General features: G+C 41.7%; 1 protein-coding gene across 1 annotated transcript in view; it reads left to right on the top strand.

Moving 5' to 3' along the window:
* LOC149320949 (regulator of G protein signaling 3-like) overlaps nt 1-8,323 on the top strand; it is a 37,768-nt gene extending 29,445 nt beyond the window's left edge. The window contains exons 6-7 of the mRNA XM_089514149.1: nt 531-697; nt 7,837-8,323. Coding sequence (XP_089370275.1) covers nt 531-697; nt 7,837-8,028 — 359 coding nt within the window. The 3' untranslated portion in view covers nt 8,029-8,323. The remainder of the gene's footprint in view (nt 1-530; nt 698-7,836) is intronic.
* Nucleotides 8,324-16,557: the final 8,234 nt, after the last annotated feature.

The following is a 16,557-nucleotide window of genomic DNA, read 5'->3' as shown; positions in this document are numbered from 1 at the left end:
TCTCTCTACTTCCTCTGCTCTTTGGTATGAAGGAACATATATATTTATATGTACAGTTTTTGGATGGAACACAAAGGCAAGAGAATGGCCCTCTCTATCCCCATCCAAAAAGGAACTTACATATGCATAGGTCACTAACAGGATGCTAGCTCCAATCCTACAGACACTTTTCTGGGAGGAAATGCCATTGAATGTATCAGGACTGAATTCTCAAAGCAGTAATGGATGAGGATTCCATCTGGATCTGTCCTTGGATTGCTTTCAGGAGAAAAGCTTAGAAAATTCTGCATGTTTTACCCTCCCTCCTCTTCTTCGTCGCCTAAACATCTTATCTTGGTCGAAAACCTAAAGTAAAGAAAGAAAAGAAAAAGAAAAGATTGCAGTAATTTATTCCATGAATATAATTTGGATGTGGTTTGTGGTGCTTTTTGTTTGTTTGCTTGTCTGTTTGTTTGTTTTAGCAAAATTTATAAAACTCAAAGTGTAAAAAGAAAGTCTAAACATTGTTGGTCTTTCAATTTCATCTCTAGATGGTCAAGCAGCCTTTCGCTCTTTCTTGGAGTCAGAATTCAGTGAAGAGAACCTGGAATTTTGGATGGCATGTGAAGAATACAGGAAGCTCCGTGGCTGTGAGAAACTCCAAGACAACGCTCGGAAAATATATGACCAATATATCACCATCCATGCCCCTAAAGAGGTAGAAAACCCTTACAGAGGTGTTCCAAACTCTGCATATCCAAATTGTCATCTGAATTAATTGTTCTTGTTTCTGAGATGGAACTGATGCATTACAATAAGGGTGAGGAATCCACGGCCGTTGAAGTGTTCCCAGACTACAGTTCCCTTCTTCTCTTAGCACTGGCCATGTAGACCAGGTTGATGGGACCTGGAGTCCAACAATAGCTGGATGGGGCCAGATTTCCCATCTTTGATTCAGGAATTCTTCATAAATCTCTCTGTGTGTGTCTGTCTCTGTGTGTGTATTCTTCCCAATTTTGTTCTCAAAGGAAGCAAGGAGTAATTTTAGTGATTTTTTTTCCTGCCGCAAGAAAGTCGTTTGGAAACTTTGCTGATTTTGAAAACTATTCACTGTTCAGGATTTATTCTGTGCAAAATTCGCACATGGTTTTCTTTGCAAATTCTGCACATTTTCTGTGCAGAAGATAATAATTCTGCTTAAATATATAAAAAAATAAAATGCTATTTCCTGCACATAGAATGCTATAATTGAAGATTTACTCTGTGCAAAATATTTTTTCAAAGCACACAAAACAGCATTTTCTATGCAGGAAAAAGCATTTCCCGCAAAAACATTATTTTCTGAGCAGAAAATGCTAATTCCTGTGCAGAATATGCTATTTTTGTATCAATATTTTTTGCACCATATGAGAATTTTGTGCAGAATGAATCTGAAATTGCAACGATTCTCATCAGTCCAGGATTCTTCCCCCCCCCTTTTTTTTTTTTCCCTTGACACTTGAGAAACATGTTTTCCATTTATTTTTCAACTATTTTCCAAATAGAATCATAGAGTTGGAACAGACTTCAAGGGCCATCAAACCCAACCCTCTGCCATGCTGGTACTGCGGTTATGGATTTGTGACCAAGAGCTATGGATACATAGCTGGTCTGTATTACGTAAGATGATATTTTTTTCCTGGAGGCTTATTTTAAATGCTGCCCAGAGCTAGCTACTGGATTAGATAAAGTTCAGGTTGCAGTCAGAGTGCAAGGAGGAGAATGTTTCCACCCCATTCCCGCTAATGAATGAATGTACAACACTCTGAAGCAAGAGCCTATCACAAGGCCCTGTTACATCCTCCTTGCATCCAGTTGGAAGCTGAACAAACTTCTTTTGCCTGATCCAGTGGCTGGCTGTTATGGTAGAGTGGGGAAGTTATGCAGACATAGCTAAGTAGCGGATCTAAGATTTTGCCATTCCATCTGTCTATCTATCTATCTATCTATCTATCTATCTATCTATCTGCTTTGGTTCTCCCATGTTCATTACTCCTTTGCTGTAAAGTCTGGAAACCATGCCCTATGAAGAGCAACTTAGGGAGCTGGGTATGTTTAGCCTGGAGAAGGGAAGGTTGCAAGGTGATATGATAGCCTTGTTTAAATATTTGAAGGGATGTCATATGAAGGATGAAGCAGCTCCAGAGACTAGGATATGGATTCAAGCTATAGGAAAAGCAATTCCAGCTCAACATTAGGAGGAACTTCATGACAGTAAGGGCTGTTCAACAGTGGAAGACACTCCCTTGGAGAGTGGTGGAGTCTCCTTCTTTGGAGGTCTTAAGGCTGGATAGCCATCTGTCAGGTGGGCTTTATGTCTTTATGGCAGAATGAGTTTGTACTGGATGACCCTTGAGGTCTCTCCCAACTCTATGATTCTATGGCTTGGTAACAGACCACCCCTTTTCGTGCTGGATTGGGGCCAGGGCAACCTCACCAGCAGCCCTGCAGCCCCAATCCGGGGTTTATCCAGGCCAGATTTGGCCTGGAAAAGGGGTGTCCTTGTGCCTTAGGTGTCTATGGCACCCTGGCGCTAAAGAGGAGAAAGGCCACCACGGCGTATGATATCAATACACAGGTTTAAATTGTTTTGTGCTTTTAAGGTGTTGTGTATTGCTCTGGATCCTATACTGGGAGAAATGTTCAGCCACCTTCAACAGGTGCTTTAAAATCAGAAACGCAAGGTGGATCAATCGCCTCACTGACATGAGAACCACACGCCACTACTATTTTTATCAAGAGATACTTGCACCTTGGCAGAGGAGAGAGCTGGAGAGCAGATGCCAATGAACTGAGAGTTGCAGAAAGTGACACCAGCTCCATAGTTGTGAAGTAGAAATGGCACTGCATAGGAAAGATCGTTTTTGGACTGCAGCTCCTGTATTCTCTCATGGCTGGAGAACTCTGGCCAACAGTGTGTCTAGTATATTTGACACTTGGTGTGGATCATTTTTTAATTACCACCCCCATTCCCATTTCTCTTCAACAGCCTTTTGCAGGGCTGGTGAAGCTACTGGCCAGGAGGGAAAGGGAGGCAACTCACTTTCCCACCTGGCCAACAAAGCCACCAGATCCAGAAGGCAGCCCTTTCCCACCAGCTCCCTGAGTGTCACCCCTAGTGTGATATGCACCCTTGCTTACCCCTAGTGATGCCCCAGACTCTGAGAACTATAGTGTTTTTTTTAAAAGAGCTTTCCAAAGGTTTTTTATGGTTTTTCGGGTTATGTGGCCATTTTCTGGAAGTGTTTATTCCTGATGTTTGGCCAGCATCTGTGGCTGGCATCTTCAGAGAATGCCGGCATGGAAGTGAGTGGGTTATATATATTGTGTGACCCTTGGTTGAGAGGAAGTGATTTACATTTTAACCTCTGTGTTGGTCTGTTGTGGTATGGCAAGGCCTCAGGGTGTCCATTTAATTAGTGATCCATTGTCTGCTGTGAAACCCCTGACCCCCCCCCCCCCCGATCCAGCTTTCCAAAGCTTTGAGAAATGGAGCACAAGGAAATACAAGCATTAATGTCATCTGCAATAATGTAATTTGCCAGAGTGTGAGGGTAATGGACTCTTCTTCATCTGGCAAGTTATCTGGCATGTTAATGAAGGTTTAGTGGTGCTTGTGATAGATTAGCATAATGGAAACCAGAAAAGGAGAGAAATAATCAAGCAGGAACTGGATGCCCTCCCTCCCCTGTTTTTGAATGGAATTCCTACTTCACGCCAGCAGTTTAAATGCTAAAATGCTTCGTAACAACACCATTTGCATTTTAAACTACAAGCTAAAAAGTGTGCTTCAGCTGGCAGAAGAGCACTTGTTAAAAGCTTCAATATGTTTTACAAACTGAAGCTATGCATTCATAAACAAGCACTGAGTAACCTGAAGAACTGTGTGTGTGTGTGTGTGCGTGCGTGCGCGCGCGCAAAGAGCCATCCAAACCATTTCTGAAGGCCCCCAAAATAAAGACATTGTCCCCTGAAAATAAGGATTTTATCACACGTGGGTTTCAAACCACAATTTTAGCAAGAAAACGTCATCTTTGGCAATACCTATTGCATGATGTTGCCTCCGACCCATTGCTGCTGTTCCTCTGCAGCTCCTTTGTGCACCCTGGAAAGGGTGCCATAGCCGCTGCATCGCAGCTTTATGGCGCTTCTTTGGCGTGGCATCATCTAAACACAGCGCCAGAGGAGCACCATCCGCTATGTGGTGCAGCACGTGGCATCATACCACTGTGGGGGTAGTCAGGCTTCCATTGTGTAGACGCCACACCCCGACTCTGCCCCCAGGCCAGCCTTAATGACCGATCTGCTCAGGCCCTAAATTACATTCCCATAACTTCAGAATTGAGTTACAAATTTTAAAAAATTTAATGAAAGGATTGCTGGGTAGGGCACAAGGCAGGATAGTGAGGGAGAATGGGGAAGAGAGAGTGCAGGACAATCAACAGCACAAAAAGCCCTAGTCATGCTACTGAAGAGTTATGCCATAATACAAATGCCAAAACCGGTATATTTTCATTCTTTTTAAATAATGCACTTGCAGCAAGACTGAAAGTCATGTGATAAAGTCCTAAGACTTCTGCCCTCCCAGGGAAATTCTTTCTTCAGTTCCCAAATTTCTAGCATTGTAATTACTTAAAGCTTTGGTTAAACATTAGCAAATACAGTTTGAGCATCCAAAGAAAAGGAGCAGGCAAAGTGAACGAGGCAATAAGAAGATCGCAAATAGAACAATTTTAGATGTGATTGATTTTGGTTGTAGAATTCAAAGACATAGTCTGGAAAATCAGTATGCCAAGATAACATGTAACTCCTTTGAGACTAACTGAAAGAAAGAAGCTGGTAGCATGAGCTTCCTTTGACTTAAGTCTAATTTCCCAGTTGCATGAAGTGGATCATCCAGGGACAGGCTTATATAAGTAAGTTGTGCTTAAGAATGTCAATAGGAATGCAGAACTTTGTGGACATGGAGATGAGGTGACAAGCTGAATTTGAATGATGGTCATTTGGGGGCAAGGCAGGACGAAGGATGTTTCCTAAAACAAAGTGACTGGATAACCTTATGAAGAAATATTGGAAGGTAATATGGGAACCAGGGAGGAGATGTGATGAACACATACATCCTGCTTACATAGGTCTGTCCCTGGATGATCCCCTTCATGCATCTGAGGAAGTAGGCTCAAGTCTAGGAAAGCTCATGCTACCAATTTATCTTTTTCATTTAGTCCCAAAGGTGCTATAAGATTGCTTTGTATATTGATTTTCATTATATCAGTCACCTCTGCAATGCTAGATGTGTGAGGATGTAAGGAAAATTTAATGGGGATGGGGGCAGAATTCTTATTTGGAGAGGCAGTGGTCTCATTTTGCATGCTCTTCCCAGTAGCTACACTCCCTGGCAGAGGGACATATTCTCCTTATACTCTTACTCAGCTGACATCAACAGCAAGCGGATGCTTGAGTTAGAAAACTCCAGACCATCTCTTTCCATCTCTCTTGAGATGGAAATCACAGGATATTTGTGGGTGTGTTTCTGACTGTTTGCTTTCCTACTTGAAATTCTTGTGAGGAGAGAGAGAGAGAGAGAGAGAGAGAAGGAAGGGGAACTGAGAGCTGAAAATAGTGGCTCTCTATGGGACTAGAGAACAGGACTACTGCTCACACTGTAGCCTCTGGTCAAACAAGTTTTGCTGGTATTTTCCCCACAAAGAACTGCAAAAGCCTACCAGAGCTGTTTAGCAGAGACGACGGTAGGATGAATCTATACCTCATATGGAATTATGCCTATTCAATACTCCTCTCATCTCTCTGAGTAAACCAATGATAGCCTTCAGGAAATGAGGCCAAGAGAAGGGGTTGAGTTAAGTGGAAGTTGTACGTCCAGATCTAAGCTACATTTTCCTAGTTGTCTATCCCTGTTCTACACAGTAGTTAGGTTAAGGATTAATCTGGACTTAATCGCTGTTTATTGACTCCCCGCTGTCACAGTTTTTGGCAACCTTCACTCTTAAATCTTGGCCACAGGAAATAATTTTTCAAACTCTGATTCTTTTCTTCTGTTACTAAGATGATAGGCATACTTCAAAGCTTTGGAAATGTTCCTCTTTTTTTCAACTCCAGGCTCATCCAGATTGATTTTTTTAAAAAATAACCTTGGGATTTGGTGGTTGTTGTGCCTGTTCTGCTCAGAGTCCCCCTCCCCCCCCCACACACACAGTGGACCCTTGGTATCTGATGAGGATTGGTTCTAGGTTGCCCCCAAATACCAAAATCCATGGATGCTCAAACCTCACAGTGAGTCCTCCATATCCACAGATTTTTTTATCCATGGATTCAAGCATCCACGATTTGAAAAGATCCCAAAAAGATATAAATTTAAAAAAGTAAACCTTGATTTGCTATTTTATATAAGGGACACCATTTTACTATACCATTGTATTTAATGGGACTTCAACATCCGTGGATTTTGGTATCAAAAGTGGGTCCTGGAACCAGACCCCAGTGCATACCAAGGGCCCACTGTAAAATGGCAAAATCAAGCTTTGCTTTTGGGAATTTAAAAAGCTGTGGATGACTGAATCAGTGGATAAAGAATCCATGGATACGAAGGGCTGACTTTACCTCCAAATGACATGCCTCCTGTCCTGATTTGTTCCTCAAGAAATTCTGCCACCACCTACAACATTTCAAACCCAGGGCAGGGTGTCTATGTTTGTTTTTTGTCCTGGGAGTTCCTGAGACAGACAGGTGTTAGTTTCCCATGCATGTTTCCTTTGGCTTGGTCTCTCTGTACTACTGGGCAGTCTGATGATTTCCACTGATTCATGTTCTAGGAAGGAGGATGGGCAGAGAAGGAAATCTCACCTCCATCACAGTTAACCAATTCCCAATTTATGGGAATGACTGAATGGAGGGATGGACACAGTTGCTACAAAGTGTGCAATCAAGAAAGAATGACATTTACCAGGACTATTCAGTGACTTTGGTGACTTTGAGCAGGTCACACACTTTCATTCACAGAAGAATGCAATAGCAAACCCTCCTCTGCATAAATCTTGCCAAGAAAACGCCACATAGGGTTGCCATAAATCAGAGCTGGCTTGAAGGAACTTTAGAACAACAATATTGGCTCAGTGGCATCCCTATGGCTGGTGTCACCCAGTGAAGGAACCCATGGTGTCATCCTCCCATTGACCTCCTCACATTTCCCACCATACACAATCCTTAGTAATGCTTCTTTGCACTAATGTTACACATCAATCATAATTCCCATATACCACTGAATGTAATGTTCATAGTTGTGACATAAACAACTAGCAAAATTAAAATTATACCTTCAAATTACAATATCATATGTGTAACCTAAATGTATTTACATATACATAGTGATGATTTGGTTAAAATGTAATGTTTTTAAAGAAAAATTTAAAAATATATTTTTTTAAAAAAAATCATTTTTTAAAAAAAACATTTTTGAAATTTTGAAATTTGAAATTGTAATTTTAAAAAAATTCTCAGGCCCCTCCTTTCTTCCCCCACTGAGCTTCACCTCACTTCCTCCATCTCTTAAAGCATTTAAAAGAGATACAGGCAAATGCCACAATGTTTCTGCCAAAATACAGGTGTTTGCGCAGAAGTGCGGTCCGCACCCCCTAGTGACGCCACTGCATTGGCTGTTTGGAAGAAACCAGAAACACTCTGAATTTCTTTACCATTTAAGGATTTGGAGTCCAACGTAAAGAACATTTTCAGGTTCTGTACAAATCCCAGTAGGAATCCATTCCCCATGTAGATGATCATTTGTTTTATCTCCTCTTGCAGGTGAACCTTGATTCCCAAACCCGGGATATCACCAACCGGAACATTTTGCTCCCCACCCGCTCTTGCTTCGAACAGGCCCAGAGGCGCATCTTTGGCCTGATGGAGAAGGACTCATACCCCAGATTCCTCCGATCCCTTGTTTACCAAACCTTGGCACATCCTAACAGACAGCAGCCCAATGGGCCTGTGTAATCCTGCCAGATTAGCCCTCTGTTCTCTTGTGGCATTGATCAAGGAGAGGAAAAGACACCTCTTTCTCAGCCTGGAGTTCCCCTGCTGGCATGTTTAGGACCTGCACAGCCAAAAAGCATGTGAAGGAAAAGAATTTGTCTGGTTCTCCAAGGCCAGCAACCAATGCTGGTGAAACTGTGGACTTGTCAACTATTTGTGTGGATAAATTGGATTACAGGATGTTAGTGCTTTGCCAGTTTGGCACAGCAGGTTTTGTGGACTGATATGAAAATATACATTAGACTTCTAGAACCATTGAACTGTGCCTGTCTTGTTCTTCTGTGGGTTTCAAACCTGAACAGAGGAAGCTACATTAGGTCAGACCATTTCTCATATCACAATGCAGAATCCTTGAATAGCTCTCAGTGCCCTAGAAATATCTGTCCCCATTTCCTCTTTCAAAAAAGGCACAGTTATGTTACGCAGGACTAAGCAGGTGGGCAACTCAGCCTCCACATTTTTCACAATGCTTCTGAGAGGATGCTGTCTCAAGTGAAAAACTGAAATTGTGGCCTGCCCACTTGCAAGTCCCAGACAGAAGAGTGTGGCCACTGGCCCTGGTAGAAAAGGAATTAGTTTGGAACTTGGGAAAAGTTATTCTTTTGGACTACAACTCCCAAAACCCCTACCATGCCCGTTTGTAAATTCTGAGAGGTATAGTCCAAATTTATATGTAACTTTTCCAGACTCTGGAACATCAGATGCAATGTATGCCAATAGCCCCCTCAAGCCTGGAACTAGCCACAGGCCAGACTATATGTCCATCTTAGGCAAGAAATGTCTACTCTTAAATGGTAGCATCAACCCATGGTGTCCATGGGTTGGAGAATGTTTTGAAAGATTTAGAACAGGGGAGGGGAATCTCCCGCTCTCCATGTACTCCATTTCCCATCCGCCATTGGCAGTGGTGTGGCATGATGGGAGTAGTAGTCCATCAACATGTATTGGACCACATGCTTCCCACCCTTAAGGCCAGCAGAGAGGAAGCTATGCAAAAACTCTTTCTCTCTTTCTAGCAAGCAGTAATAAGAAGAGAGCTCAGGAAACTTTTGTCTCCAACCAAATATACATGGGCCCAGAGCCATCTAGTATTGCAACAATGTAAAGGCACTATCCAGTTTCCTTTCTGCTCCAGCAGAAAGAACACACATGTATACACCCCCCAGGCCATCCACTATTTCTGCCTAACCCTAAGGTGAACCCAGCTACCAAGTAAATTTTACTTAGGTGGGGGACTTGTTTGATGTTTTCTCTCCATCAAATGTGGAAGGTTTATACACTTGCCATTTTTACCCTTTCAAAATATTTACTTTATGGGAAGATCATGACTCAGAGATCCACTAAAGGGTGTCACACATCCATTCATCAAGTTCGAAGTAGGTTTGAAAACTACTGGATGGCTCTAGAGGTAGCCTTCACCACCAAAAGGGGTGTACGGTAGCTCCTATTATTCCCTCCCACCTGACTGCATTGGTGGTTGTAATCCAACCCTTCCAAGAAGATACTAAGCTAGGAATGCTATGAATACCCAGAGCTATTATCAAGCTGCCTTCTCAGCCTGGTATCCTCCTGAAGGGTTGGAATATAGGCCAGCGTGGTATAGTGGTTTGAGTTTTGGATAAGAACACTGGGGAAATGGTTCAAATCCTCATTCAGCCATAGATACCCACTGGGTGACCTTGGTACCTTCTCTTAGTCTCAGAGAAAGGCAAAGGCAAACACCCCCCACGCTGAACAAATTCTGCCAAGAAAACCCCATGATAGGGTCACCTTAGAACTTCCATACATTGGGGGTGATTTGAAGGCACACGGCTATGTTATGTATAGAGTTGTTGTGTAGATTAGGCATATTATGTGTACGGATAGCCAGAGCTCTCAAGCCTGATTTTGTCCAGTTTTCCTCCATTTGTGTGTGTGTGTGTGTGTGTGTATGCAGATGCACCCACCCATATGCAGAAATCAGCCTGTATCTTTGTAAATATGTTTTCAAGTGTAGGCATTTTGTCTAGAGCATATTTATTCCCCATTTTAGAAACACACACATTTTTCATTGTGCATGTAAAAATGTGGGCATGTTGCCCAGGGATTCTTCTCTTCTGAACAAGGCATTGTGAGCCCAGAAATGTAAAAAAATTCTAAAAGTAGGTTGCATCTCCAGATTCAGGTTTTGTTGTGGAATGGTTAAACTGGTTTCAAAACAACAGATGGAAGGAGTTCTTCACATGTCCCTAGTGCCATTGCATACCTGGCTGCTCCATATACAAAGGTGTTGCTTGCAGGTGTGTGAATAAAGTAGGCCCATTTTTCAACATCTGTTTCTAGGGATGCCACAATGGATCTGGGACAAGGCTCCTCTAACTTTAATCCTGAACAGATCATGGAATAGGATGAGGTACCATAAAGCTCCATCAAACTGTCCTCTCCCATCTAGGATGTTGAGAAGCTGGAACGTGTTCTGAGGAGGTTGACCAATATGGTGAAGAGTCTGTAAGCCATGCCCTATGAGGAGCGAATTAGGGAGCTGGGTATGTTTAGCCTGGAAAAAAGAAGGTTAAGGGATGATATTATAGCCTTGTTTAAATATCTGAAAAGATGTCATACTGAAGATGGAGCAGCAAGCTTGTTTTCTGCTGCTCCAGAGACTAGGACACAGAGCAATGGATACAAACTATAGGAAAAGAGAGTCCACCTCAATGTTAAGAAGATCTTCCTGACATTAGGAGCTGTTTGACAGTAAAACACACTCCCTCAGAGAGTGGTGAAGTCTCCTTCTGTCTCCATCTGTCACCGGGGTGTTTTAATAGTCTTTCTGGATGCAGAATGGGGTGGACTGGACAGTTCTTGAGGTCTCTTTCAACTCTATAATTCTACCTTTCCAAAGCCTAACTTTCTGCTACACTTGTCCCTTCCCAAAATGGCTGTTGCCTTGCAAAGGTGGGGAGAAAGCAAGAGAGTATCCAAGGCCTCTATTATACTAGACAAATCCTGCTCAGGAACAGGATTTTATAAGCAGAAAAAGTAGAAGTAGAAACAAACTGTAAATGTGGGGCGTTTTTCAGACGCTTTTCTCCCAAACAGCAGTAACTTCTTGAAAGTAAAAAGGTGTCATTTTTGTCCACTTTCTGTTTATTTTTGCATTATTGCTGTTTGGGAGAAATGTTGTCTGAAAAATATCCTCCATTTGCGTGTTTTTCACCCTACTTTTAAATCCCGTTTCTGAGTGTGATAAGGTCTAGTGTGATAAGGTCCTAAGAGCCTCCAAGCCCTTCCCCTCTCTCTGCTCTCCACTGGGAAGGCAACAGTTCTGTTGGGAGAGGATGGATCTGGCTGAATGTTGGGCTTTGGAACATCACAGAGGATAGGACCCTTCATCCCACTAGACAGAGCTTTATGGTACCTCATCCTATTCTATAATCTATTCTATAATCTGTAGCCAACCTGGTAACTCTACCCATGTCTACCTATGGGAAGGATCCATCTGTTGACAATCTATGCATTGCTGCTTTGTCACAATGTGTACTGCCATCTCTGTTTTTCTGAACTGCTGCACAGTGCAAGCCCAACTGCTGCTGCTGGCCATTACAATGCATTGGAGAGCCACATATTGTAAACATGTACTTGATCCACAACTGGAAATAATTTTGTGAAGGTCAGGGCTTGACCTACGGTTGCGCCGTGAAGCTTCTGTGACCTCAAGGAGTTCAGTGGGAGATTGGCCCCTTATGCCATCTCCTGGCCAAAGGAAGGTTCTACAGCCAAGAATGCTCATTAAAACAAAAAGCTGCTGAAGATTGTATGTGATTCTTCCTGCTCTCTAGGAAGACTTCCAAGCCAAGTGGTTCAAGTAGCTGGGACAGCGTTTGGTAACCTGTGGCCCTCCGGATGTTGTTAGACTGCAACTCCCATCATCTCTAACTACTGGCCATGCTGTAAGCAGTCCGGCAGTTTCTGGAGGGCCACAGGTTCTGTGAGCGGATAATTTTTCTTTCTTTCTTGACTATTGTAGCATAATGGGTAGGGTGTGAGACTTAGACAACTAAAGCTCAGATTTCCACTTAGCCATGTAATTCACTGGGTGGCTTTTGGCCAGTCATTCACTCTCAACCTGGCCTAACTCACAGGTTTGTAGTGGGAATAAAATGGAGCAGGGCTGGAGGACTGCCATATGTTATACGTGACCTTGAGCACATTAGATGATAAGTGGCCTATAAATGTAACGAATAAACATATAACCAATCAATATTGACCACCTCAACTCAGCTCAAGTCTACTAGGAACTGGGGTCTCTGTAGACAACAAGTTAAACAAGTCAACAGTGTGACACGGCGGCCAAAAACGCCAATGCAATTCTGTACTATATTAACAGGATTACAGTGTCCAGATCAAAGAAAGTATTAGTGCCACTCTGTTCTGCTTTGGTCAGACCTCACCTGGAATACTGTGTCCAGTTCTGAGCACCACAGTTCAAGGATATTGATCAGCTGGAACTTGTCCAGAGAGGGGCAACCAAGATGATCAAAGCTTTGTGAAGAACAACTTAGGGAGCTGGGTATGTCTAGCCTAGAGAAGACTAAAGTCATCTTTAAATATCCGGATGCCATGTAGAAGATGGAGAAAGCTTGTTTTCTGTTACTCCAGAGACTAGAGCATGGACCAATGGATTCAAATGACAAGAAAAGAGATTCTACCTAAACATTAGAAAGAACCTCTGAACTATAAGAGCTCTTCAACAGTGGAATTGACTGCCTCAGGGAGTGGTGGACCTTCCATCTTTGAAGGTTTTTAATGGGTATCTTTTAGGAGTGCTGTAGTTGTGTATTCCTGCAAGGCAGAGGGCTGGACCACTTGGCCCTTGTGGTCACTTCCAACTCTAGATTCCATGATTCTATGAACAGGAACTTGGTTTAAAGATGACAGTAGATTCAGTTAGGGCTGGGAATCACTTGTCTACTACTATACCTTCCCTTCAACTCTCTACAAGACTTCTGCAGAAGAAGGTTGTGGAAAGTCCCAAGGTCTCGTGATTAATATTCCTCCCTCAACGGGACTACACTATTCTCTTTCCCCACTTCAGAAATAAATGGATAACAAGTGATTTCACAACTAACACAACATCTCACCAAACCCAATGTCTTTGACCTGTTAGTGTAAGGAAATGTATAATTTGAATTTGATAGCTAGTTTTAAATTGAGAACATTTTGTTTACCAATCTGCAACTGATGTCTTCCCCAAACAAACCATAACTTCCTTAACAATGGAAGGTGGTGAGATGTGTCAACTCATACCCCTGGTTTGTTGTTGTCGTTGTTACCTGCCTTCAAGTCGATCTCTACTCATGGTGACCCTGTGAATGAGACACCTCCAAGACATCCTATCCTCAACTGTTCTGCTCAGGTCCTAAAGGCTCAAGGCCATGGCTTCCTTGATTAAGACTATCCATGTTGTGCTCCTCCTGCTGTCTACCTTTCCAAGCATTATTGTCTTTTCTAGTGAGTCAGGACTTCTCATGATGTGGTCGCAGTATGGCAGCTTCAATGTAGTCATCTTGGCTTCTAAGGGGAGTTCAGGCTTGATCTGTTCTAGGACTCATTTGTTCGTCTTTTTAGCCATTGTTTGTCTTTTTAGCTATCCTCAGCACTCTTCTCCAGCACTACATTTCAAATGAGCTGTCTTCACCATCCACCATCCAGATCTCACATAAACAATCCCAACTTTGATATTCAGTTTAATATTTTTGCACTTTAAGATCTTTTCTAGTTCTTTTGCAGCTACCCTTCCCATTCCTGGTCTTCTTCTGATTTCTTCACTGCAGTATCAATTTTGATCAACAACTGATTCAAGATAGGGGAAATTTTTAACGATTTCATTTCCTTGTCCCCTATATTGAATTTATGTAAATCCTCCTCGGTCAGGGGATGGTTCCCTTTTTAAATAGGAGTTAAAGTACAGTACTTTACATTGACCCGTAGATAAATTGACTCAGGACTTTGAGGTCAATTTTTTGACTAAAATGTTTAGATTTATATATGAGTATCTACAGTAATTATCATCAGGGAGGTTTTTCATACGGGACGCATGTTTTATTTATACTTTTAAACTTTTGTGTGTTTCATGCAATTTTGTATGGTTTTGGTGAAATGAATTTAGTTGTTTTTGAATTTACTATTTTTATTTTTATTGTAAAGTTTTTAACTGTTTTTTAACCCATGAACCATCTTGGGTCCCTTTCCGGGAGAAAGGCAGAATATAAATGAAATAAATAAAATACACTAGAGCCTCAGAACTCCTCACATTTCCAAGTTCTGTTCTGGAGTGAGACCTGGAGCAGATGCCCAATCTCAAGGTATGGGGCAAAGACACATTCCCCCTGCCCTTTGGTTTTGGGGGAGCAAAAACAAACCCATTCTGAACAAATCTTGCCAAGAAAACCCCATGGTCACCTTAGGGTTGCCATAAATCTGCAAGGACTTGAAGGACAACAACAACAACAATCATCATATACACCTGGCCCTTCACATTTGCGACTTTGACTTTTGCAGATTTTATTATTCACTGATTTGATTAATATGCTCTCTCTAGGAATCTCTAGGTTCTCCAGCATGACTCAGTGGTTAAAATCCATGAGAAGTCACATTGGAGGACCTAGAAATTTTGAGAGAGGACACTTCTCTGGGCATTTCTAGGTCCTCCAGCATAATTCTGTGGCCAACATCTGGCAGATATTGGTCACAGACATGCGCTGGAGGACCTAGAGAGTCCTAGAGAGGTGATCTCTTAGGTTAAAAAAAGTATTTTTTTTTTTCCTTTTTGGCTAGGATATTGTATTACATGACATCAGCAGCCAGAATGATAATCGCCCAGAAATGGAAAGAGAGTACAGTCCCTTCGATACAAGAACGGTTATTAAAATTACTTGAGATGGCTGAATTAGACAAATTAACATGCTTAATAAAATATGAAAGCGAAGGTAAATTTGTAGGGAATCGGGAGCTGGTAATGAAATATCTGAGTAACATGTAGGGAGAAATGGCAATTATTAGTTTTAAGGATTAAATAAAAGTAAATATTGTACATCTACTTGCAACTCGGTTGATCAAAACATTTAAGATAGAATCAAAAAGTGTTGGATAAGGAACAGTACAAATAATATCTGTAAATACCAAGCATAGATAGTGTAGGAAGATCAGAAGGAAAGACAGAATATGAGGAGACTGAAAAGAAAGCTTCATTATATGTTGTGTTATGTTGGTTTGTTTTACTTCTTTTTTCTTGTTTGATCTATTTTATGTATGTTCTTTTTTCCTTATGTTAAATGATGCTTATATTATGTTATGTTTATATGTATGTTTTTTTCTATAAGAAAAAATAATAAAATTAGTATTTTTAAAAATTTGCGTGTTGTTTTTTCCGCCACTTTCACGGGGGCCCAGTGCCCCTAACCCCACCAAACATGGAGGGCTTGCTGTATAAGACTTCTCTTCATGGGGCCCATTCTCACTATGATTTAAAGCAAATCACTTTATGATTTAAAGGTTTATATGACTGTTGTTCCCATTTGAAACTAGTTCCAATCCTACTTTGATCGATTTATGTCATGCTAAAGCGAGACAAATGCAAAACCCCCAGTTTTTCCAGGCACTAGTTTCCTAGCGGTTCTTTTGAAAGGAATCAAGTGGGAATGACAGTTCTGAGTCACATCATTCTGGAGGGGAGGGACAAATGGCAGAGGGGAGTTCACCACACCGTCTCAGCTTTTGGAAGATCCACCATTTCCCCCCTCAGCGCTGCCTTTGTGTTTGTGGTGTGACCTATGAGTGCATGATTTTTAAACAAATAAAATTGATAGAAGATTCGATTCATTGATTTTGCAACTGCTTAGTGAAGCAAGTAGTTACAAAACCAATTAATCAAATCTTCTATCAATTTTTTTTAACAAATGAAATTGATAGAAGATTGCAAGTAGTTGCAAAACCACTGAATCGTATCTTCTATTAATTATTTTTTAAAAATACATATATAATAGTTCCCAAGCTGGACTTCCTGGACTGCCGCTTATGTCACTGATGTCACATAGATGATTGACATGCATTTTGAAGCGATGCAAACTAGAGGGAATAACAGTCATGCCAAAAAAGAAGCGATTACAAGGGGATAATGAAAAGATCCACTTTCATAGTGGGAACAACGGACCTTTTGGAATCAATTTACCAACACGGAGCAAAGGCTAATCACCTGATGGTGTATCTGGATGCATGGGTGAGGATGAGCAGGAAGAGGGGAGAATGGTCAGACGTTTCTTCTCCTTTTCAACAACTTCCTCCTTCACACAGGAAAGGAAGAGTAAAGACTTCCTTTTAAACAAACCCAAAGAGCTTTCTTGGTTGGAAGAAGAGAAGGGCGGAGCAAATGTCCCACCCAAAAAAAACCCACCAGAGCAGGTTCCTTCTTTGTCATTATAAGGAGGTTATTTTGGGTGTGTGGTTTCACAC

The sequence above is a fragment of the Sceloporus occidentalis genome, unplaced genomic scaffold (genome assembly GCF_023333645.1).
Source record: "Sceloporus occidentalis isolate IW3139 unplaced genomic scaffold, rSceOcc1.0.p SCAF_1, whole genome shotgun sequence".
Classification (NCBI taxonomy): Eukaryota; Metazoa; Chordata; class Lepidosauria; order Squamata; family Phrynosomatidae; genus Sceloporus; species Sceloporus occidentalis.
Note: the sequence above shows the minus strand (reverse complement) of the source record. Positions and strands in the feature narration are given on the sequence as shown.